The following is a 14,319-nucleotide window of genomic DNA, read 5'->3' on the forward strand; positions in this document are numbered from 1 at the left end:
TCCCAGGCCCACAGGCAGGACAGCGGCAGATGAAAGAGCCTCTGCATTCTCTTCAGGCCCTGTGACCACTCAGGAGCTTCTGAGGGCCAGGGAGGTTAGTGGTTCTGACAACGCCCTCAAGTCTCCCGCTGGCTCCTTCTGAAAGACTACCTTAGTAGCTATCTGGCCCCCAGGAGCTCTGGGAAGCAGGGACAGTTTGCAGCTGGGCGGAGGGCCTCCTCTGAGGGACACTGACCTCTGGTGGCTTTAAAAATAACAGCAAACTGGGGAAACGAGGTGAAAACAAACATTTATTTAACAAATTATATTAAGATACAGTCACACATTGAGACCTCTCTTTGCCAAGCAGTCACCTTGAATAAATACACAGGAAGGCAGCTGTGCCTAAGGTCCTTGTCCCAGCGCCACACGGTGGCCCAGTGGCTCTCAAGCTTTTGAAGGGGAACAAAGCCTGGTTTCCTGCTGCAGGTGCTGCAGTTGCTCAGGGGCTCAGGTGGAGAAGGCTGGGGCACCCGGGGTCACCTGAGGGAGCCCCGCCTCTGCATCAGGCTCCGGGGCTTGGTGGACACTAACCACTTCCGTGAGTTGAGCCCTTCATGGCCCAGCGCCACACCAAGGCCCTTTCTACCTCCTCCCTGGCCAGGAGGCCACAAGTGCGGCCGGAGACGCTCTGAGGCTGGGGAGCCCTCGGGTGTGGGCAGGCACACAGGACAGTGAGGCTCTCACCTGACCCATGCCAGGGACCACTGCCACGGCATGATGGCATCTCCACGGCTGAAGAAAGCCCACGGGGATGGACACAAAGGCTGGGTGGTTGGCCCAGGGGCTTTGGGGGCATTTTCTGTCTGTGTCACTGGAAAGCCTTCCTCATGGGACAGGGCAAAAGCACCCACTGCTGGGCTTGTTTGGGGGGGGGATGACAGGAAATGTGCTTAAGATGGCCAAGCCCTGTGGAAGGGTGTGTGTGTGCACTCAGGACCCCAGTCCCCTGCTGGACGTCCTTCTGACTGAGGGCCTTCAGCCTGACCCTGGCCACAGGTGGCCATCTGCTGCTCACCACCAGGAAGAAGAGTCATGGTTCTCTCTCCTGCTTCCCCCGAGGAGAGCAGGGCTCTCGCCTCTCCCTGTGGCAGAGTTAGGCTGACAGAAATTCTTCGATTTGATCTTACGATAAATCTGCAGGTGAACCTGGAACATCCCTCCCCCACCCCATCCCCACTTGCCACCCATGTGCCATTTCCAAGACCGTAGGAAGGAACCAACTTTTCAGGGTGGGGATGGTGGGGTAGGGAACTGTGCTCTGGTTAGCCATTTCAAGAGAGAGGTGTGTGCTTGTAGGGTCAGCAGCAGTTGTGGGACATGCTGGTAGGGGAGGGGGAGACCCATGGGAGAGGTACGGCTCTTCACATCTCCCAGCGAATCCTTGTGCTCATCTGACAGTGTGCCTGCCACACGGTACCCAAAGGCCACTCAGTGCTGCTGTGAGCCATAGCTCTACCGCCGGGTCCACACAAGGCGGGCATGGGTATGCACACATGACCATTACCATCACCAGAAGACAAGAAACCAGGGGTTGGGTGCAACCTGGACCTACCACAGACACCAAGTCGTCCTCAACACCTGAAAAGCTAGAAGCTGTCGGTGCTACAACATTCTCAGTCAGGGTTCTTCTTCAACTAAGTCTGTAGCGTCCGTCCATCTGTCCGGAGACTGCTCCAGCTCAGAGCACGCGCTTTACCCTTCCCCCAGGGGTTGAGTCCTGTGGGAGTGCACGGGTGGGCTGCAAAGCCTTTATCCAGGGATCCCTTCACTTGGCCGTCCGTCCGGATCACTAACAGGCCTGCAGTCTTCAGAATTGCACTTCCAGGACCCGTGCGAGCTTCCGAGAAGCCACATTCTCCTCCAAGGACGAGGAGAGCCACCTGGCTTCCTGTGACAGAGGTGATTTCATAACCGAGGGATGGAAAGAGTGGCCAAAGTGTACAGACTTCATTGAAGTGGTCAGGAGAGTCTAGAACTTTGTGCCTGACCTTCCCAGTTAACTCAGACAACGGTGGTCGCCCCCTCTGTTGGGCCTCAGGCCACACAAGCCACTTGATGTCACACCGGCAGCAGCAGACACAGGTCCTTGGGACCCCAGCTTGTGGAGCAGTCTGGGGTCAGTTTATTAGCTCCTCTGAGCACCAGCGTGGCACTAGGTTTTGCTAGAGTCGACTCCATGGACCTCTGGTGTACCACCTCTTCACGACTTCTGCTACCCGGAGGATGTTGGGCCCAGAGGCAAGGGGCTGATGGGTACCCCATAGGGTGTGCTCACATCTGAGGGGAGGAAGCAAGGTGACCCTTCCTGACACATAGAAATGAAGTACCATCAAGCAGAGAGACTGGCTGACTGGGAAGGAATGGTGGTCTACAAAGGCCTGAGGGGCTGGAATAGAGGAAGGGCTGGCGTGGGCTGCTGAGGTATTTTTGGCCCTGCCCCAGCTCACGCCATCTTGTTGGCTTGTTCTTGCTTCTGATCCTTTTGCACCTTGGACACCCAGCTGTCTCTACAGAGCTGTAACTGAAGAGGTTTGTTCCAGCTGGTGAGTAGTTGCCCATGGCCTCTGACCACCGGGCAGATCTTCACATCCACTGATGCTCTGGGGACCAGTGTCATTCAAGCCCTAAAAGCCAACAGTGGCAGAGCAGCGCATGGTGGTGAGGCTGAGAGCTGGGACGGTGGTGACTACTGTTCTCATGGCGACACATGGCGGGTTCAACTTGGCACCTCAGGTTGACACCTGTGAAATGTCCTGGCCCAAATTCTGAGGCCTGGGACAGAAGGGCTTTTCAAAACAGCAGCTCCCTGGTGGAAGGTGTCTTCTAGATGGCGGGGTGGGTCTGGCTGTGACGAGTTGGTGCCTCTGTACCATTCTTCTCAGAGCATGCTCTGTGCCAGCTGCCACCAGGTCAGGGCACCAGGCAGAGGCCTATGGAGCTGTCATCTGTTGTCGGACACTCCACAGATGAGCCCTTTGAGGGGATTGGCACCTGTGGCTGGGCACAGTATCCTAGCAGCCAAGTTTCCATCCAGGTTGGCACCCAGTCACCTCCATAGAAAGCGGGTCCTGTCTGCTCTCTGGATGTCCAGTGTGTGGGATGGGGGAAAGTCCACAGTTGTCTCAAGTGCATCTTAGTCCTGCTGCTCAGTGCCGTCATGAAATGAGCACGTGGGCTACTGGAGCCTGCTGACGAGTGGCGCTTGTCCCCAGGTAGCTGGGTCAGAGGCCATCAGTGTATCTTGCAGGATCCTAAGTGAAGCAACCAACCCTGGGGTCTCCCAGGAGGGAGCTAGTGGCTTTGTGGGATTTCCATGATAGGTGATGGTCAGTTGAGGGGAGCCAGTGGGTGTCACTGGGCGGCTGGAATATGTGCCTGGGCCCTCATGGGTGACTCCAGGTAAGGAAGGAGTTTTCTTTCTTGGTGGGGTAAGTGGTCATCACACAGGAGCCTCTGGTCACTAACAGCACATACATTAGTCACAATTATGAACAACGGTCCCGGGGAGGCAGGGTAGTCTCGGCAGGCGAGCTGATGACCATATATGACCAAGCAGCTGCCCAGAGTCTCGTGGCCAGTGAGCAGGGCAAGCAGAACGGGCAGGTGAGGGAGGGAGTGGCTCTCACCCCAGCCACCCTATCAGTAGTCTGGGCACTGGGTCGGAGACGTCTTCTCCCCCAGGAGGCTGTGGGCTCTTCAGGATTGGGGGATCTGCTGGCACCGGGTAGGGCTGGGTGGGAGCCGAGCTGCTGCGCTCTGCTCGGTGCGGAAACTGTATTCATACTGCAAGAGAGGGAAAGAGGCAGAGTCAGACCACGGGGCCCTGGAGAAGGCCCCGCTGAGCAGAGAGGAGGCTCCTGTTGAGCCTTAGGCAGAGCGACTGCAGGTCAAGCATCCAGGCTGGGAACTGGAGCTGGGATAGTGTTTCACTCTGTGTGTGTGTGTGTGTGTGTGTGTGTGTGAGAGAGAGAGAGAGAGAGAGAGAGAGAGAGAGAGAGAGTCAGTCAGAGAAGGGGGCTTAGGAAGTGACAATCGGTAGGTAGCTTTTACAATCCCTGCCTGTCTCTGCAGAATGAGACTCTGGCATCAGCAGTGTCCACTCCTGGTGCCAATGGCAAGCTCACATGAGAATCTTGTGCCTCAGAGGCTCCAGTTGTACCCAAACCCAAAGAAGGGAGCACTGCAAGGCTCTTAGAGACGGACCCGAGAGTGGACTCCATGCCTGACCAGCCTCTCTCAACCCTCAGGTCCTGGGAGTCTTTGCTGTGCAGCACCCATGACAGCCACCTCAGTGACCCGGGGATCAAGGGAAGCAAGGGCTTCTGGGCTCTCACAACCCTGCGCCCTCTGTTCTCACAGCACCCAGAGCCTTGCTGGTGGGGACCCTCACAGCTACAGACAGACCAACAGCAACTGGTGATGTGGGGTGTGCCAGCATGTGGGAGCCTGCCTTCTGCTGGCCACCCTGCTAGTCTGAGCCAAGAGCCAGCATATGGAGGGCCACTAACTCTTGCAGTGTGGTCCCTAATTCTATAGAACAAATTCTGGCAGCAAAAGGCTCCAAGCCCAGCGAAAACTCTGAGCAGACACAAGTGTCTAGGGTGGGAGGGGGCCCTGCCGTTCACTTGAAGACTGGGGCATTTGACACCCAAATGTGGGCATGGGGGGGCAGAGCAGGATTTCTTATCCCAGCAGAGGTGAAGAGGGCTTGTGGGATAGTCTGGGTGGGGCGAGAGGCATTTATGTTAGTGGTTGCCAAACACGTTCACTAGATCAGCACTGGTGAGCAGTGGGGGCTCTGGAAATGTTTCCAACAGGAAGGAGGTTGATGAACTGCTTGAGCTCAGTCGTTCTGTGTGGACGCCCACACAGTACTCAGCCTACAGAGCAGGGTGTGGCCAAACTGTAGCAGGAGAAGCTGCAGACCCCAGTCAGGCTGTGTGGTCCCGCCAGCCTCACCACACACCCAAGGGAGCTGCCCTGAGAAAGAGTAGCTGAGGTCATGACTAAGGAGCCACTCAAGATAGATCCCATGTGACCTGTGAGTCCTGTCTTCCCGTTCTGGATCTTGGTGGACTCACTTCTAAGGTGGGATACGGCCTGCCAATTCCAAGGGTGGCACAGGCCCATCCTTGGTGGCAAGCAGTTTCTACTAAACAGCTGGTGGCCATGAGAGGAGCCTATCAGAGCGCCCACAGCTCCCCCTGCCACTTTCCCTCCCTCTAGTGACTCTTGAAGGCACAGGACACCATCCCATCAGGCTAACACCATTTTACCAGGTTATAGGCAGCTGGCTACCCAAGACGCTTCAGGCAATGGTTGGCACAACACTGCCACCTGGTGGCTGCTTAGGTATATGCATGTCAGTGAATAGAAACACATTAGAGCCTCTGTTGGCTTTATCTTACTCTGCTGGGGCTGATGTGGGGTGTGTGGGAGGAGGAATGTTTGGAGGATGGGGTCATGTTGGGAAGACTGTAAAGGCATAAGTCCTGTGGAATCCTTGGCTCCCAGGGCTCATAGTGTGTGGCAGAGGGGCCCAGGAACCTTCCATATAGCCCAGGACTAACCACCGCCTCCCAGGGCAGCTGTACAAGGCATAGGCCCAAGCAAGGGTACTCTTGAAACAGGAGCCTTTCCCAGGAAAGAGCAAAACCATGGAAGGGCAGAGGTGCCAGGGCGGGGGCTGTTCCCAATAGAACAAAGGCCTGGGGTATCAGGACAGCAGCTCAGACAGAGAAGGCACAGGCTAGGGAGACGACAGGGTGGAGTTTTGCTGGTGGCTGGGAGAGAGTCCCTGGAGTGTTCAGGGGAAGAGGCAGATTGTGTGTGTGTGTGTGTGTGTGTGTGTGTGTGTAGGTAGCTGGACCACAGTGACAACAGCCAGCATGCAGTCAGAAGTCAAAGAGGATAGGTCTATACCCTTGGGGTGGGGGTTGATGGTCCTGAGGCTGCCTGAGAGGTGACACCCTGGGGTGAGACACAGTAGACCCTGACCTGGAACCTGCCAGCCCGAGTCTAGCTGGGATGCAATTCTGAGTGGTGGTTAGGAGTCTGGGGTGGGTCTGAAATATTCGTTTTCTAGTAGCTTCTAGGTGACTGGAGTTGGGGTCAGTTCTGAGAGCAAGCCTGACCAATCATGTGACCAACATGACCACGGTGATGTAGGGAGGGTTGGAGTGTGAGGGCCAGAGGCTAGACCATGGTGATCAGGTGGGTGAGGGCGAGCCACAAGGAGGAACTAGGGACAGACAGGGTAGGCTACCCTACTTTGAAAGCCAGCAGTGGTTCTCAGATGAGGGAAGGAAAAGGTCCATGTGGTACCAGCAGGGTCAGGCCTGGAGATGCTGCCTGAGCTGTGTTGCCCCCATTTCAGAAGTAGCTGTGCCCAGCTCCCAGGGCAGAAGGCTGCCCGCGGGACAGCGGAACTTTCTTCATTTACTGCTGTCTGGTTGGCCTGGCCCCAGGATATCCTGGCCTGAGGCTGGTGCTGGTCAGATGGGAACTGCAGCCTTCTGGGTAGTGGGTAGGGGAAGCATGGCTGACCAGGCAGTGGGACCTCCGTGTGAAGGGTCATGAGGTCCCTGCCTGTGGTGGCTGGGCATGGGAGCAGGTCTCTGGGAGGGCAAGGACCTGCTTTCCAGTTCATCCTGAATGCTCCTTTCTTTGCACTCCGGCGTGGAGTGAAGAAGTTGCTGCAAGCACGCACTTGCCTTTTCCTGCACTGCAGCCCAAGCACACGGAGACCCTGGGGGCTGAAACCACGCACGGATCCCTTGGCCCCCCGCCCTCTCCCCAGAGCTTTTTCCTTTTTAGGTTATCTTGGCTGAAAAAAGTCACCTCCCCCACTCTTGTTTTCCCTAATTCCCCAAATGAAATTTCAACATATGTCCCCCGACATAATCCCCCTTAGGCTGTGGATAACCTTCCCACAGACGATGTCCTCCACCGGGGATTCTTCGTCCCCAAAATGTTTGCCCAAGAGACTAGGGCCGCTTCTGGAAGCCCTTTCACTCCCTTGGGCAAACAGAGAGTACCTTTGAAGGTGGATTTGAGCCCGGGTCTGTTTACTCAAGACATTAGGCTCCTGCATAAGGAAAACCTGCACTTGAGTACAAACAGCAAATCCTTTTTGAATTAAAAATATTTTCAATTAAAAAGCATTTGGTGTGCAGAGCCCAGTCCAGCAGAGCAGTGAAGGGCAGGGTGCCCTCTGGTGGACACAGCCTGTCATGGCAACTGTACTGCTGGCCTGGCCTAGGAAAGAGATGTCACTGTCAAAGGCTCTGTAGGGGACTTTCCCAGAGGCCCCAGGACCTTGTAATAGGCAGCCTCAGGCCTCTGGGGCAGACAGGTCAGACAGCGGGTCACGAGTTCCACAAGCCCTTGCTCTCGTGAGACTAGCATTGTGTTAGGAGGAGGTGGCAGCATCATAGAGGCTGGGTCACTGCAGCTTCTCCTGCCGCTCACAGGGGAGCTGTGGGAGTCACTAGGGTGACCTGTGCCAACACGCCCAGCAGTGCTTGTGCCCACGAGGCAGTTATGGGGAAAGGAGCAGCATTTATGAAAGGTCCTGGGTCCTTCTAATGATTGGTAAGGGGAGGCTTGCCTGACACAGAAGTGCTTGCTGCCTACCAAGGGGGCAGCAGTGGGGGTGCGGCTGGCATGCACAGGTTGTACCTGCTCCTGATCCAGTGACAGTCATGTCCACAGGGGCAGAAGAAAGGTTTCTTTCTAGCCCTTTAATCTGCAGTCAGGAAGCAGGCTGGGGGAAAGCTCCAACTTCCTGAGACCCCAGAGTGAGGCAGGACAGTGCTGGTCCTGGCCCAGAGGGGTGCCTGGAGCAAATGCTGAGCTGGACAGGTGTCCATGCCCACCCCTTGAGGGCCGCAGGTGGGACATGGGGTCAGGTGACAACCAAGGCCAAAGCAGGTGGCGTGGCAGCAGGTCACAGAAGGCCCTGGAGTGTGGGCCAGGACAGCAGAGAGATGGTTCAGGGGTGGAGAACAGCGGAGGGAAGGGTGAGCTGTCACAGGTGGCCTAATGCCAGGGCAGATGGAGTAGTAGAGGCTAGACCAGACAGCCCAGGATAGCTATGAATTCAGTGGAGAACAAAAAAGTAATTTATTAAAACATCATGAGACAGTTCACTTACTATTATTTTTTAAAAGACAAGGTAGCCCTGGCTGGAAATCCACAGAGGTCTGCCTGCTTCTGAAGTGCGGTATTAACCGCATGCACCACCACCCCCAGCTCAAGGGTTTACATTTTTTGGATCTCAATCACACTGTTCTTGAGGTTGAGCTTTGTAAACGACTGTGTGGTTGAGAGAAGTTGAAAGGCAGGACACAGCAGCCACCCGCCTGCTCTTCAGACCCCCTTGGGCTATTCCATCATCCCCGCCTCCCAGGCACTGCCACAGCCTGCACTCAAACCTGTGTCCCATTTGTAAATACATCTTAGACCTTAGTCCTTCCTCACCCACAGCTCAGCCTCCAGTGAGCCTCCATTCTGCCAGGTGCCCTTTCCACTCATAGGCTCTGTGTTCTCCATGCTATGTCTTGGACCTGGGGTTCAATCCTGGGGAAGGATTGGGGTGGGCGGGCCTGCTGTGGGGTGGGCTTGCTGTGGGCTGGGCCTGCGATAGGGCGGGCTTGCTGTGGAGTGGGCCTGCTGTAGGGCGGACCTGCAGTGGGGCAGGCCTGCTGCACTGCTTTTCTGGGGCGGGCTAGCTTAGACTTTGCATCTGCCCTCTAACAAGGACTCTAGATATTCCACGTAGCATGCAGGGCTACGAACTTCTGGACCCTGCAGTCCTCAGGCAACCAAAGGGCAAGGTTGAATGACAGAGAGGACGACGACTCTGGGGTCCATGTCTTGTCAATGTTTTCTATGTGAGTCTGCACTGGGTGACAGCAAGGCCCAGCAAGAGTGTCGCAGGCAAAGTGGGGAAGCTGGGCCTCTCATGGGGCAGGATGGCCAGCCCCATGACAGTGAGCACCCCGGTTCTGTCCTCTCTCCATGTGGACACTCAGCAGAGCCACACACTACCTGACTCTCCTGGAGAGAGGCACACACTTCCCAGCTAGGCTGACGATGGCGGCTGCCACACCATGGCGGCAGCAATATCACTGTCAACGGGGACATTTCATGCAGCAAGGTGAAGAGCTCTGTACCATGACTTAAAAGTTGAGAGTGAACGACAGGCAGAGGAGCCACACAGCTGAGGACGTGGGAACAAGCTTCCTCTATGGATATGGAACAGCTTCTTCCCCTTGCTGTGGTCCACAGGCAAGCACCTGTGGGTGGAGTCTGCTTGCTGGGGAGGCCCGGGATTGGGCAGGTCTGTGGAGCTGTATGTGCCTGCGTGTACAGATGAGTGGAAACCACAGTTGTGGTTGAGATGGCATCTCAGCATTCACTTGGAAATTTAAAAAGGAAGGGGGGGCTGTCTGTAATGCTGTAACACCCCCCTCCTCTAGGTCACTGCAGAAAACACCTGAAGAGACGCTGCCTTCAGGCAGGGAGTGCAATGCTGCATGGGGTGTCCTGTGGAGGTCCTACCCCACTCCATCTCTGCTACAATGCAGGTGTTTGTCACCTCTGCCTGGCAACTTTTTCTAGCTCTGCTTGGGGGATTGCTGTACTTTAACATGTGGGATAAAAGTCCCATAAACCTGAAGAAAAAAGGTGGAAATCCTCCTCTGAAGGACCGGCAAAAGCCAACCACTCACCTTGACTCTGGTGCTGCACAGGTAGGAGTGCTGATGACATGGACAGAGTCAGTAGCCCTGACAGAGGATTCGGACTTGAAGTGCATCGCTGCGGCAGCCACAATTCCACAGCTCTTTAGTTTCCATGCTACGCGCTCCAGGCCACCATGCTGACAAACTGTGATAACCACTCTAGATGCTGTGGCCTCCAATAAAACTCAAAAGATGGATCCACATTCTCAACCTGTGGGCTACACCCCCAGTAAACCTCCACCTCAAAAATGTTTACATCAGGATTCATAACAGTAGCAGAATCACAGTTATAAAGTAGCCATGAGATAGTTTCATGGTTGGGGTCACCCTGACACGAGGAACCACACAAGGAACTGTACTAAAGCACTGCAGCACTGGAGGGCCAAGGACCACTGCGACAGACATGCCGCAGTCACTAGAGAACTTACGTCTCTTCCAAGGGAGCTGAGTTTGGATCCCAGCACCCACACTGGGTGGCTCACTGTTCATAGCTCCAGCTCCATGGGGTTCGATTCTGGCCTGTGAGCACACCCTCACACACACACACAGCACATACACATGCAGATACACAAGAGGCAAATACAAAACCTCAAAGAGCCGGGCAGTAGTGGCGCATGCCTCTAATCCCAGCACTCGGGAGGCAGAGGCAGGTGGATTTCTGAGTTCGAGGCCAGTCTGGTCTACAGAATGAGTTCCAGGACAGCCAGGGCTACACAGAGAAACCCTGTCTTGAAAAACAAAACAAAACAAAACAAAACCAACCAACCAAACAAATCCTCAAAGACAGTGCGGGGGAGGGAGGGGTGGTGGGTGGGGACTCAGAGCATGGTGGGAGAAAACACAGCCATGTCCACAGATGACTGAAAGTGGCGCTGAGAGGCTGCACCTGTCCAGTGAGATTACGTGGGAAAGAGAAACACAGGGCCAATTCTCAAACTGGAGAAAAGACAAACACAGGGTAATGTAATGGCCACTGAAGAGGCCTGGGGACCTGGAAGGGCCAGCTGAGGGAAGGGGTACACCAGGAAGGGGACAGGTGCTACACTACACGAGAGGTCAGGGCAGTGTCTGGGCTGCCGGTCTGTGGGTAAGGTGACAAGGACAGTGACATTACTGTTGCTTCAGCTCAGGAGAGGCCTGCTCCAGAATCAGAGCCAGCACCAAGAGCGTTCTCTATGCATGTGACAGATGAGACTGCACAAGCAACGGCCCTGCTGACAGGAGTCACAGCGACACCCAGCACCCAGACATGTCCTGAAAACCAACAGGACAGGGCTGGGCGTGCGGCTCGGTCTGCACAGATCTGGCCCCGCACACACAGGAGGGGGCTGGGCATGCAGCTTGGTCGGCACAGATCTGGCCCCGCACACACAAGGGCCTGGGTTTGATCCCCTGCACTTTAAAAACCCGCCATGGTGCTACCTGTAACCCAGCCCTAGGAAGTAAAGACAAGAGGACCGGAAGTTGAAGGTTATCCTCAGCTAGAAACAGAGTTTAAGGGCAGCCTGGGCTACTTGAGACCCCATCTCAAAAGAACAGCAGAAAGAAACACAGGAGAATTCATTAAAGAGAACCCTTTGGTTTCCCATTGGCCAATAGGCAAAGACCCGGGTAAGCAGGTGAACATGCATGTGAAACGTGAGCCATCCTATTACCCATGATTCTGTGCAGTCTCACAAAAACAGAACCTTGGGGAGGGGTGTGATGGCCCCTTTAGGGCTGGGCTCTCCAGAGTCTCATTCTCTGTGGGTTCAGTGCTTGGTGGTTCTTGTTATTACTGTAAGGAGGAGCTTCCCTGATTGGGGGATGTCAGACCCCTCCCCTCTCAGGCAGCTGGCGAGAGGGCTCAGCAGGTAAAGGTACTTGCTGCCAAGCCTGAAGACCTGAGTTCTACCCCTAGGACCCTCCTGGTGGAAGGCTGCAAATTGCCCCCTGCCCTCCGTATGTGTGCACCGCAAATAAACAATGCACCGAGAAAACTGTTGATGGAAGATGGAGTGGTGGTGCAACACATCTGTAATTCCAGTTCTGAGGAGAAGGCAGGAGATTCGTGAGCTCAAGACCAGCCTGGACTACACATTGATCGTGACCCTCTCTCAAAATAAAATAAAAACAACAAAATAGTTGTACAATCGCCCCTCTTTGGAAGGCTGTGAGGTTCCGATGGAATAATTAATTATGCCTCTAATTAGGAAAATCCTGGGGGCACACAGAGAACTCAACTAACCCACCGTATGTGAGAGCGAGAGGCAGCACAGAAGGCACGGGAACATGCACATGGAAAGATGGGAAAAGATGACACAGAGAGCTCACAGAAGAAAATGATCGGAAAACTGCTTAAACCTTAGAAATAACGCCAGCTCTTTACTTTCCAGTACAGGCCAAATGGATCAAGGAGTTGGTAAGTGTTTAATATTTTAGTATTTTAAAATATAAACTACAGAAGGGAATACGGTGGTTTTTATTGTAAGAATGCCATGAAGACAGAATCCAAAGCATTTCCTCAGCCCCAAGGTTGCCATCTGTAAAGGATAAAGGGCGCTTAAAATTAAGAGGGGAGGAGTTTGCCTGAGAGGGTGGGACCAGCCTAGAAGGGGAGGGGTCAGCCCGAGAGGGGCGGGGTCAGCCTGAGAGGGGCGGGGTCAGCCTGAGATGGGAGGGGTCAGCCTGAGGGGAAGGATCAGCCTGAGTGGGAGGGGTCAGCCTGAGAGGGGCGGGGTCAGCCTGAGGGGAAGGATCAGCCTGAGTGGGAGGGGTCAGCCTGAGATGGGAGGGGTCAGCCTGAGAGGGGCGGGGTCAGCCTGAGGGGAAGGATCAGCCTGAGTGGGAGGGGTCAGCTTGAGGAGGGAAGAGCCTGACATCCCCTCCCATCAGGGAAGCTCGTCCTTGCAGTAGACAACAAGAACCACCAAACACTGAGCGCGCAGAGAATAAGAGCCTGGAGAGCCCAGCCCTAAAGGAGACATTTGTGTCACACCCTTCAAGCAAGGCTCTGGGATCTGCGAGGAGGAGGGGACTGAAAGACTTCTAAGAGCCAGCAGTAAAGAATGTACAGTGCTCTTGCAGAGGACTCGAGGTCTGTTCTGTTCCCAGCTTAAGCTGGGCGGCTCACAGCTGCCTGTAACTCCAGCTCCAGGGGCTCTGACACCGCTGGCTTCTTCAGGTGCCCTCACGTGCATATGCCACATCCCCAAGTAACTAAAAGTAAATTCTTAAAAAATAATAAAAGCAGCCAGAGGTCCATGGTAATATCAAGAAAATGGTGTTTCCCAGGCACCAGGACAGACGGCGCACATGAGCTCATTATTGTGCAGGTACGCTAAGGCCAGTGCAAGCTCCAGCCTGCCAGGATCCTTGCATCAGGGGTTAAGGTGGACACGAAATCCCACTCCTAGATGAAAAAATATTGGCATTTTCTAGCTGCTGGAAGGGGGAGATTCTTTGTCGATGTGACCTCTTGTGGGATGGTCATACACGGGCAGATTACTGTCACCAAAGGCTAGTTGGGCAGCACAAACTGGACTCAATGGAAAACCAAACCAAACCAAAAAACAAAAGCCAGAAATCTCAAAGTTGGGTGGGAAGGGGTGGGAGGGTGGAAATGGGAGGGGTTGGGGGGTTGAATATATTTAAAATATATTGTATGAAATTTTCAAAGAATTAATAAAAGTATTTCTCAAAAGCAAATGAAAAAAAATCCTTAGAGAAGTGGTTCTCAACCTGTGGGTCACAACCCCTTCTTATCACAGTTGTGTATAAGATATCCTGCAAATCAGATATTTGCATCATCATTCCTAACAGTAGCAAACTACAGTTATGAAATAGCGACAATATAATTTTATGGTTGAGGGTCACCACAACCTGAGGAACTAACTGTATTAAAGGATCGCAGCATTGGGAAGGCGTAGAGGGTAGTACTGGTTATGTGCATAGGAAAACCCACATTTCACAGAACTCACACAGCCAGGCTTGCCACTGTGCTCCTGTAGAGCCCACGCTGTGCAGCAGCGACAGGAGCATCCCTGGGTCTCATGGGACCGCTGTGCTAGAGGACAGCAGCTCCAGGTTCAGTGAGAGACCTTATCTCACACGTTAGGTGGAGAGTGACAGAGAGGACACTTGATGCTCCCCTCTGGACTCTGCACAGATCTCTGCATGGGTGAGGGCACCCCCATGCACCCCACAGAGGGGGAAGGTGAAGGAAAGGACGCCAGGAGCACCAAGTAAGCAAGCAGCGGACAGCCAGTGGTGACAACAGACCATGTGGGGACCGTGGGGGCCATGGAGACCGACTGGCACCTCTAGAATAGGCAGCACAGTGTCCCTGGGCTGGGTTGGAATGTAGAGAGAGCTAGCCTGTGCTCCTTTGGTTGGGGCTTAAGTGGGCTCATCTCCATTTGGAAAGCAAACTAGTATTTCCCCTTCTAAAGAAAGCCACGCCCAGGGGAGCAAAGCCACACACAGCAAATCAAGTCACAGAGAGAGAGAGAGAGAGAGAGAGAGAGAGAGAGAGAGAGAGAGAGAGAGAGAG

The 14,319-nt window shown here is 54.5% G+C and overlaps 1 protein-coding gene across 3 annotated transcripts in view; it reads right to left on the bottom strand.

The window, feature by feature from the left end:
- Positions 1-268: 268 nt before the first annotated feature.
- Mvb12b (multivesicular body subunit 12B) overlaps positions 269-14,319 on the bottom strand; it is a 154,258-nt gene continuing 140,207 nt past the window's right edge. For all 3 annotated transcript variants that reach the window (XM_029536207.1, XM_021192647.2, XM_029536206.1), the window contains exon 10: positions 269-3,825. In XM_029536207.1, the coding sequence (XP_029392067.1) occupies positions 3,739-3,825 (87 nt within the window). In that variant the 3' untranslated portion in view covers positions 269-3,738. The remainder of the gene's footprint in view (positions 3,826-14,319) is intronic.

The sequence above is a fragment of the Mus pahari genome, chromosome 3 (genome assembly GCF_900095145.1).
Source record: "Mus pahari chromosome 3, PAHARI_EIJ_v1.1, whole genome shotgun sequence".
Classification (NCBI taxonomy): Eukaryota; Metazoa; Chordata; class Mammalia; order Rodentia; family Muridae; genus Mus; species Mus pahari.